Here is a 10,500-nt window from a genome sequence, read left to right as displayed (position 1 = left end):
ATTTTTTAAAATATATTTAATATATCTTAGATATATTATAGTATTTTTAAATATATATTCTTCTATTATCAAAACGTGCTAATCACCAAAAAGAATATGTAACTTATAAATATTAAAATATAAAAAAATAATAAATTTACTTTATAGGATAAATTTTATAGAAATATAAATTAAAATAAATTCTTTTGGTATTTTATAGATGTATTGTTAGTAATTTTTATAATAAAATTTTAAAAGAAAAAGTTATAATAATATAAATTAAAATAAATAATATTTTGATATTATTTAGATATACTAAAAAGTATATTATTCTGATTAGATTTTAAAAAATATAAAATAAAAATTGGAGCTACAATATTTATAAGATTAAAAGAAATATTCTTAGAATATTTTGTAGGTATACCTTTTTTTTATAAAATCTAAAAAATATTATAAAAATAAAAAATTTAAAAATAGAATTTTTGACCGTAAAAAGATGTTCAAAAAAAAAGTGCGATGAAATTTCTTATTAAAATATTATAAAATTAACAAAAGATATTATTTTTATAGTATTAAGTTCGTTTCAGAAATATTATTTTTTTATTTTATTAATTATTTTCGGTTACTCTATCTAAAAATAATTAAAAAATTATTAAAATTGTAATCTTAAAAAATAAAAAATAAAAAAAATATTTTAACACTTTAAAAGCAAAAGAATAAAAATACATCATAAATTTGATAAAAAAAAACAACATAGGTTCATTATTGCCCAAAAAAAAAAAGGAAAACTAATTACTAATTAGGCGAGTTTACTTTTGAGGCATTGATTGAGAAAAAATAGAAAAGAAAAAAAGAGAAAAAAGGCTCAGATTGCATTTTTTTGAATTTTTGAATTCTGAAAGCGAGATGGGCATTTCTCTGATGAAAGACATGTCAGTTATTATTATTATTATTATTATTATTATTATTATTATTATTATTATTATGGTAATTTTTTAAAAATTTATAGTAGAAAATAAAATATCCTTGTTCTGTTTTAATAGGTCCTCAAATAGTCGAATATTTTCTAATTGGTTTGATTAGGTCTATATTACTGCTAATGTTTAATGTATGTTACAAAATATTATTTTCTGGTTATTAAATAACGTAGACCTCATTGTCGATGATTGTACAGATAAAATCATACTATGGCATTTCTAGAAATTATAACACCCGAAATTATTTATATATTTAATAATGAGTTTTTATTTAAGTTAATTTTAGCTTTATTTTTATTCGGTTTAATTGGAATGATTTAAATACAAATTTTGAATGTTCATGTTAGATAAATAAATGAGTTATTTTCCATATCGAATTAGTTTGATTTTTAAGGAGTAATTAAGTAAACTATTTGAGAAATGATTATATTTTGGTTATTCAAATTTTTTTCCAAATGCATATTTATATAAGTAAAATTATATATTGGAAAATTATGGTAGAATTGTAAAGGATGTTTATAAAAGAATTTTGGGAAAATTGGTATTATAATTGATTAGTAGTATTAAATTTTAAGTTGGAAATTGATTATTTAATTTAATTGTGTTTTAGGACTAAATTGGAAATTTATTTTGGAATAAGGATTGAAAGTATAATGTTATTTTTATGGGGTTTTAATGGAAATTTGTGAGCTTGGTATTTTTGTAAATAAATATGTCGGTCAGGGGTATTTTTGTAATTGTGTATTTTCAATAATTCGAATTTGGCCCAAATTAATTAGTTAAGGGCTTAATTGAAAGGCTAAAGGAAAGTTTGTGGGTTAAATTGGAATTCTGCAGGATGAAATTGTAAGTAATTAAGAAAGTTGAGGGACCAAATTGCAATAAGAAAAAGTTCGGGGGCCTAATGTCGATATTGAAAGGAAAGAAAATCGGGGAAGAAGAAAGGAGGAGAGAGAGAGAGGGAGAGGGCGAGAGCAGGCCCCTTGCGGAAGAGGGGGCGATGGCGTGACTGCAAGCCGACGCCAGAGGGTCTGACCGGCGGCAACAACCAGCTCATTGGCGCAAGGATTATTACAAGGAAAGCCCAGGCAGTGGCTTCCGAGGCATGTTTCTTTTCGGCGTTGTTGGTAAGGTTGGCGACGCCGCTCTTAAAGCTACAACCGCCGGTGGTGGTAAGATCCGGTGGAGAGAAAATGGAGGCAACCGAGGTTTTTAAGTTTTTCCGGCGAGCTCCCGTGAGCTATGGAAGATCAGAGGACATATCCCGACTCTCCTCAGTTCAAGCTTCGAAATGGCACCGGTTTTGTGGCGATCGGGCTTCGTTTGCAAATCGACGGCCGTGATCGTCCGCAAATTTCTCCGGATGATCGGTTGTCGATCAAAAATCGGGCGAGGATCGTCTTGACTGCCGTTGTGAGTTCGATGGTGTGTTCGGATCGTCGATTGGACTCCGGCGGCCGGAGGCGAGTCGACCGAGCGATCGAGCGTCTCGGTAATTATCTTTGGCCCGTTAATTTTGGAATTCTTGGTTTAATTGTGTCTATTGGATTATATTGAGTATTTGATGATATTTGTGAGTAAAAATAATTGTCATCCGGTTTACGCCTCGTATTTTTGTCTTTGTGTGGCGAGTCGGAAATAGTGAAGTTTGGGGACCCGACTCCCGTTGTTTAAATTGTTGGATATTTGGAGTGTTTTGGCAGTCCCGGACCCGCTTTTTACGGGGTAATGTTCGTGTTGTAAGGGAGGTTCACGGGATTTTCGGTAGAATTCTCCTCGAGTCAAGATTCTTAGACAGTCCTAGGAATCTAGACCTAGGATCTATTGTAATTGTTTCATCGTTTTGATAAATTATTTTCCGTGACTAGATTGTCGGTTAGTTCTTGGCTCGCTCTCTACCGAGGCACGGGAGCGAGCAAGAGGTCGCCAAACCTCATGAGTTAAAGTCATTTAATCATTGCACTATTGCTAAGTCCGATTTTAATATGCTATTTTGGAAGTTTATGTTTAACATGGTTATTAATATCTCAACGTCAATAATTTTACTGGATTATTAATTATTGAAGATAATATGAGTATTATTATAGTAATGTTATAATAATTCCAAATATTATTAGTTTTCCACCGAAATTTACTCGATGTTTTACTCTTAATTGTTAATCATTAATTTGATATGGTTGAATGACTTCATTATACAATGATATTTATTAAATGGATGATTGTGTCTTGGGAAACGTGGCTTGTAGAACATGCCACCGATTACATCGTGATCAGCACGGCGCCGGTAATGATCATGGACATGTAATAAGATTTTCATGGGTTTGCCCACAGTGAGCATGGCTCTCGGGCCGATTTGAGTAAATTCGTCGGAGGTAAGGTCCCTGGTCGAGCATTGCTCTCCGGGCGCCCGATCTTATTGGATTAAGAGAGCCAAAATGGCCGATAGAATTTGGAGTTAGGGTTCTCACCGAGCCACTTGTTCGGTAAAAGTAAAAATATATATATATTTTTTATTTTTTTATTTATTCATTTATTTATTTATTATGGTATGATTGTAATATGGATTGTATTTACGTGCATGGTTGATATATTGATTCGAATGATTAATATTTTCTGTGAAGAAAGTAATAGGGTATGATTACAGTATGATTGGTATTTATATGCATGGTTTGATATACTGATTTGAATAATCTATGTTTTCCGAGAAGAATGCAATAGTCCCAGTTATTTGATTTTAACTTACTCTAACCGATCTCCATTTTATGCTTTCAGTCGATTCGTGGATTAGTCCTCTCGCGACTCTTATTCAGTAACCCGACTCTTTCATCATCGGGTGATGTATTTGATTTGGTATGTAAATTGGTAAATCTTAGATTCTCCGCAGTAGTAATTAGTAGATGTATCAGTTGTAAATTTTATGAGTTTCGGGTCTCGCCTAATTTTTCTAGCAGACCGAAGTATTTTATGTAGAATGTAGCTATTAAAATAATTTGTGGTTTTAATAATATAAATTTGAGATGAGATTTGTTTAAGTCAGTGAGTGTCAGGCTTACTACGGGTTTCGGTGGCTTACGCCTACCCATTCCCTAGTGCCGGTCACGGGCTCACGGGTGGGTCGTGACATAAATCTTCTGATAAAGTTCAAAGATGATGCAATTGATGAAACCTCAACATTAGCTCAGGTGCTTAGTTCAGAATTAGTTATTAGTTCAATGCTAGACATGTCAATTCGCTCGTTACCAGGAGATCACGGGCTTCCTTTGCAACAGGAAAAGTTGCACTAACATGCTAATAGTTTCCCCTGGATGCATTATGCTATGCCCTCCTTGCAGGACCTTCCTGATGTCCCACCAGCAATGGCAGATGCAGTAAACCGTGGCAAATCTGACCGTAGGAACACCATGGGAGACAGTTGCCAAAGAAGTAGGGAGCACATTGGGTGTGGATTCCAGGATTCTTCGTGCAGAAACATCCAAAGACATGCACCTGCTTGTTGATGTGATCACTTCGTGGATCGCCTCCAATACAGGTCCAAGACTTTTGAGACCATGATGAGCAGTAGGGTACGAAGATCAAGCAAGCCAAAAGGAAAAAGAAAACAAAAAAACTGGGAAGATACTGGAAGGATGCTATGGTATTACTAGTATGGTGTTTCATATGGTATCATCGACTCACTGATACAAATGTGTTTCTCTATGTTGTTAGCTTTGTATTTATAGGTTATAGTAGGAACACACGCATGAATTCATTTAGAAAAGAGTGAACGGAATCTTGGTAGTATGTACAATCAGCGATGGAAAAACATTAAACCTTCTGCTAAGCGGATAAACTCTCAACCTAACTTTTATTTATATTATTAATTTTTTATTTTTTTTTTTTAAGAACTCGCTGTTAATTTTCAATAAAAAATTAAAAATTATCATAAATAGGTTTTTTATTAATTTTATATAACAATTAAAATCCAAAAAGGAAAAGAAAATCTACCATTCCCCAAAGGCTCATCAAACTTCCCCATTGAAACAAGCCGGCCGATCAATGACATCGAACGGCTACGATACACTATCTACCAAAGTGACGTCCGATTCTGTTTTGTGAAGCACAATCGTATTGATTTTGAGCTAACTGGATATGGATGTGGGTTCGTCTATTTAAGCTGAAGTGATTCTTTTGCAAATTCTTATGGCCGTGTATTATTCAAGAGAGGGTCTTTTTCTTTTAGAAAATTAGACTTACGCTTTGTTGATATTCACTGGTTATAATAGGTATCAGCGTTGTTACAATGCGGCTTTAGCAATTGGCAGTAACTGTCATTGTTGCCCCTACAGTTTGCTGGAATTTTTTTCAAAAATGAAAATGCCTCTTTGGTTGTTTAGCTGAAAAAGTGATGGCTATTCGAGAATGTTGAAGGAAGGAATAGTTAGATCAGGAAATTTATAGTGTAATTCTATCGTAGCTTAGCATGGCAAGTCAGTGGGGGCTTGGAAAATTTTAGTAGACATGTCTTTATAGTTGTCTCAGTAACCATGGGAAGTCTTGGGTTCAAGTGTGCATTTACCTGATGTCTTGCATCTGATTTGGCAAGATCCTCAAAATGTGCCCATTGATTTTAGTTAACCAATTGAAGGGAATATATTATATATGTCTCTTTGTGTGCATTCATGAAGCTATATGATGTTAATGATCTTATCCTCCCATCTCTTAACCTATTTTTTAATCTATCAGGACCCGGGAACCCTGGTATGGCTCCCTCTCCTGCTTATCAGATGCAAAGCAATTATTTACCCAATCAGAGAACTCATCAAGCACAAGGTCCTTATAACAGTGCTGTTCCCTATAGGAGTCCAAGAACTGGTCTTTTTCCCATGCACCAAGGAACCCCTGATGCATGGAATGGACCTGGTGGTATAGCTGCTGCTGCTCCTTATAGAGGTAGAATGTGTCCATACCCCATCTATGAAAGCAACCCAGGGTTTCAGCCAGCAAGGAGCCCTAGTTTCAATTATGGACAAGGCAGACCTCCCTGGAGTGGCAACAATCCATGCCCTAGATCAGTACATGGAGGTAGTTCTACCTATTCACGAAGAGGACAGGGCCAATGGCATGGCAGCAACAGAGGCCAGATTTCTGGGCAGAGTGGCAGAAGAGGGCGGGGTTTCCATTCTCGTGGCCCTGCATCAGGTGAGGCATTTGGGCCAGAATCTTTCCACGACAAGTCTATGGTTGAGGATCCATGGAAACAATTGGAACCTGTTGTATGGAAGATGCTGGAAGTTCCTAGGTCTTCAAATTCCTGGCTTCCAAAATCCATTAGCAGGAAAAAACCAAGACCCTCAGAGCCTTCTAACAATTCCAATTCTAAACAAAGCCTTGCAGAATACCCTTGCTGCATTATTTAATGAAGCTGTCAAAGATGGACCAAGTGTATAATTGATGCTTGTTTGCCTTATTATTAGTGTTCTCTAATATTTTAAAAGTATATTAAAATTCGCCTTTATTTATATATATATATATATATTTATTAATTTTTTTTATTTTTTAAGAACTGGCTGCTAATTTTAAATAAAAAATTAAAAATTTATCATAAATAAAATTTTTATTAATTTTATATTAATTTTTTATAACAATTAAAATTTAAAAAGAAAAAGAAAATCTACCATTCCCCAAAAGGCTCATCAAACTTCTCCATTGAAACAAGCCGTCCGATCAATGACATCGAACGGCTACGATACACTATCTACCAAAGTGGCGTCACGCGAGTTACATTCCATCGGCGATAAACAGAGCATCGAGCACATTTGAGAGCTCTTTATCACACTTGCCTTATTATTGTTATAATTATTATTCTCCTTCTTCTTCACTTAACCAAGAGTGCATTTCTTTTTGTGAAACACCTAGTTTTCTCGCAGACCAAACACAAAAATAATCAAAAGATCACCTTTTCTTTTGGTTTTCCTTTTATCAATCAATAGAGGAAAAGCTTCTCTGTACAAGTCTCGTCGCTATGCCCACAAACGATGGCTTCTCCGGTACATTTATTTATTTGCTAACTTTTTGAAGAGCTCTAGTTATGCTTGCATCTTTGTGCTTTGTTTCTTGTTTTTATATTATGGGTTTCTTTAGATGTTCTTATTTGCCCAAGCTTGCTTGTTAGAATGTTTTTTGGGATCAGAAACGGATGAAAACTAATTTGAGTTAATTGCTCGTCTGTACAGCTTCTTCTTGAAAAATCTTGCTTTTCTCTTTTCTAAAAGAAGAGATTTAATTGAGTGATTTCTAGTATAATATAAACCGATTCTGTTTTGTGAAGCACAATCGTATTGATTTTGAGCTAACTGGATATGGATGTGGGTTCGTCTATTTAAGCTGAAGTAATTCTTTTGCAAATTCTTATGGCCGAGTATTATTCAAGATAGGGTCTTTTTCTCTTAGAAAATTAGACTTAGGCTTTGTTGATATTCACTGGTTATAATAGGTATCAGCGTTGTTACATTGCGGCTTTAGCAAATTGGCAGTAACTGTCATTGTTGCTTGTATTTGTTGCCCCTACAGTTTGCTGGAATTTTTCTCAAAAATGAAAATGCCTCTTTGGTTGGTTAGCTGAAAAAGTGATGGCTATTCGAGAATGTTGAAGGAAGGAATACTTAGATCAGGAAATTTATAGTGTAATTCTTTTGTCTAGGAACTCAAGGGGTAGCGATCAAAGTCTTGATCATTATGTTATTTTTCAAAATTTTTTTTACCTTTTGATAATTTTTTTTTCAGCTTAATAATAAGAATTCTGTTTCAAGTATTAAGCCATATAGCTGTCATATACCAGCTGTTAATGGTCGGTATTTACATGTGGCTTCACTAGGTGATATCCCATTAGGAATGAGGTGCTTCTAAGATGCAGATCAGGAAAGTGATGAGGTCTTTTCTGAGACACAGCATAAGCACGAGATAAACATGTTTGAAGTCAAGGGTAGGGCACCTTAAACTAGGCTTGCCTTTCTATTGTCTGTACAATGCAAACAAAGCACAATCTCCTAGTGATGAACTATTTCATTATTATAAAATATATATACAATGCATGAGAGAAGTGTTATGGTTTAAATTACATTTTCACCTTCCTCATTGCTCAACCATCTTGTTGTTATTAAAAGGGTTTGCTGTGCCAGCTAGATAAGAAGCTACAAGAAGCATACTCTTCTCCCACATGCGATGTTAAGCAAGCTTAATACAAATAAAATGTGTACTCTTCCAGCCATGTGCTCGAGTTCTTTTAGAAATATCATGAACAGTAGTTAAATGTTCTTCTTTTAGTTGAACAGTAGCATCCTGAACTTTTAAATGAATGAATTCTTGTTAGATTTTAAATTGCGATTAATATCGCATGATTTTGGAAATCTATCAGGTGTATCCACTTGCTATGTGTTTAAGAGCCGATTACAAGAATATGCACAAAAAAAGGGACTGCCTACACCTGTGTACGAGACAATTAAAGAAGGCCCTTCACATGAGCCTTCCTTCAGGTCAACTGTGATTGTCAATGATATTAGATATGATTCTTTGCCTGGTTTTTTCAATCGGAAAGCTGCAGAGCAGTCGGCTGCAGAGGTTGCTCTAATGGAGTTGGCTAAATGTGATGAAGTTAATGACAGCATTTCTCAGCCTGTTGTAAGTCTATCCTGTCTTTTACTAAAATGGTATTGGAAACCAGATGATTGGTAGTTTTATGGCTTTAGTACCCTTTGTTTTACATTTGTGATTTATTTAATAGGTACTCACGATGATTTCTACCTATCTCCCCCTTTCTGTATCTGTGCATTACCTTTCGCGTTCCTTTACTAAAATGCATTGCTTAAAACTAATAAATTGTAGGTTGTTGTAGGTTCTTTTTCTCAGATTTCATCATTTAAACAGGTTTCTTTAAGTCAATTGCATATCAAATGATATTAATTTAGTTTCTATTTATTTACTTTTAAAAAAGATTGATTTGGGAACCTGATAAGAAGTTAAGCCCCTTTTTGATGCACTTGCATATGGTGAAAGATTATAAAGATAAAGAAGAAAACTTCTCTTTTCATCTTCCTGAAATGTTATTTTTGAGTTGGTTGTTTGTCAAATGATATCTTGCTGCTGATAGTTGATTTTGACTGTACAGTTTTATGCTTCTTACCCTGAATTCTTATAATCCATTTACATGAAATGCCCACATTCATCATGAAATTGTGGTCCGCCACATGGTAAATGAAGCAGTAGGGTTTCAATCCATCTGTAATCTTTCCCTGTTATTTGCTGTTCCTAATTCATAGCTGACCATTGCTTTTATTTGTCAGCATGAAACAGGACTTTGCAAAAACTTGCTTCAGGAATATGCTCAAAAGATGAATTATGCAATTCCTCTATACCTGTGTCAAAAGAATGAATCCCCAGGTCGAGGGACACTTTTCAAATGTACTGTTGAGATTGGGGGTATTCATTATATTGGAGCATCAGCAAAAACAAAAAAAGAAGCAGAAATTAAAGCTGCTAGAACTGCATTGTTAGCTATACAGTTGAGTGCTTCTGAATCATCTCATAATTCAATTGGCAACTGTCAGTTAACAGTAATTCCATTCAGAAAGAGGGGAGCAGAAACTGCTGCTGTCCTGGAGGAGGCAATGAATGTTCCTAAGGCAAAGAAGGCTCGATTTAGGAAAAAAACATTGAAAAAGAAACACTCTGGGAATAAAGTAGATCATAATCAAGGTGAAACTATAGGTAATAAGAAGGATGGGCAAGCCGGATCAGAATCGGATAAGAATGATGCTTCTGTGGTCCAAGGAACAGGTCATCAACTGTTACCGATGTTATCCACGAGTAATTCAGAAGATGGGAGGTTAGTTCCCGAGTCAAGCGAGAGAGAAACAACAGATGTGACAGGTGCTTTGGTCTGCCATATATCTGGTGATTTTGGAAATGGATTTGCTGCAACTGTGAATTTTGATCAAAGCAACCACGGAGTATGTGCCGAGACTAATGGGGACACAGCTAAATTTTCGGGAGCGACCCTGGTTCAGATAGGGGCTGCAACTGTCATGGCTGGCTTAAATCCAGCGGGAGAGAGAATTGAGGCAGGTGCCGGCCAATGATAGGATTAGGAATAGATAGAGTTCCTTTTCGGGCGGCTGTAGGACGGTTTAATTGCTTGGAGTCGGTTTTGCAGTTTGGAAAGTAGTATGATTCTGAGGATTTAAGTTTGCTAGTTGATTAGGATGCACTGGAATTTTGTAACAGTATGCATTGTTGTATTGGTGGTGGTATTGGTTTTGCACTGGGTATAGAGAGAAAGAGTATTTAGTTTTGAGTACAGATGCCTGTATTCTTCTTTGCTGCTACTGTTAAGGTAACTAAAGATGTGACTAAAGAGCAGTTGATTTTTAAGCTTTTATTGGGATTATTTTTTGTTTGTGATGTGAGCAAAATGCCAATTGAGCTTTTAAACAAAATAAAATTGAGAATTACAGATTCATCCATATATCATTATAGAAACCCATTTTGCAGCTCTGATCATTTTCTTTTC

General features: G+C 34.9%; 1 protein-coding gene and 1 pseudogene across 2 annotated transcripts; both read left to right on the top strand.

Moving 5' to 3' along the window:
* Positions 1 to 5,576: 5,576 nt before the first annotated feature.
* LOC8268427 lies at positions 5,577 to 6,383 on the top strand (annotated as a pseudogene).
* Positions 6,384 to 6,673: 290 nt separating this feature from the next.
* Positions 6,674 to 10,377, top strand: LOC8268429 (double-stranded RNA-binding protein 1). Of its 2 annotated transcripts, XM_015716041.3 has the most exons (4): positions 6,674 to 6,982; positions 7,810 to 7,917; positions 8,350 to 8,612; positions 9,275 to 10,377. In XM_015716041.3, exons 2-4 carry the CDS (start codon positions 7,902 to 7,904, stop codon positions 10,067 to 10,069), a joined length of 1,074 nt encoding a protein of 357 aa, XP_015571527.2. In that variant the 5' UTR covers positions 6,674 to 6,982; positions 7,810 to 7,901; the 3' UTR covers positions 10,070 to 10,377. The 2 variants fall into 2 exon arrangements, with proteins under 2 accessions (XP_015571527.2, XP_015571525.2); XM_015716039.3 differs by lacking the exon at positions 7,810 to 7,917 and having other exon boundaries at positions 6,679 to 6,982.
* Positions 10,378 to 10,500: the final 123 nt, after the last annotated feature.

This window comes from Ricinus communis, chromosome 2, assembly GCF_019578655.1.
Source record: "Ricinus communis isolate WT05 ecotype wild-type chromosome 2, ASM1957865v1, whole genome shotgun sequence".
NCBI lineage: Eukaryota > Viridiplantae > Streptophyta > Magnoliopsida > Malpighiales > Euphorbiaceae > Ricinus > Ricinus communis.
The sequence above is the reverse complement of the archived record's forward strand: the minus strand, read 5'-3'. Positions and strand labels throughout refer to the sequence as shown.

Excerpts from the sequence above, each read along its gene's own strand:
- LOC8268429 (XM_015716039.3), top strand. The coding sequence starts at position 6,958 with ATGCCCACAAACGATGGCTTCTCCG. Across the intron at positions 6,983-8,349 it reads CACAAACGATGGCTTCTCCG|GTGTATCCACTTGCTATGTG; the intron begins GTACATTTATTT and ends GAAATCTATCAG. Across the intron at positions 8,613-9,274 it reads ACAGCATTTCTCAGCCTGTT|CATGAAACAGGACTTTGCAA; the intron begins GTAAGTCTATCC and ends TTTATTTGTCAG.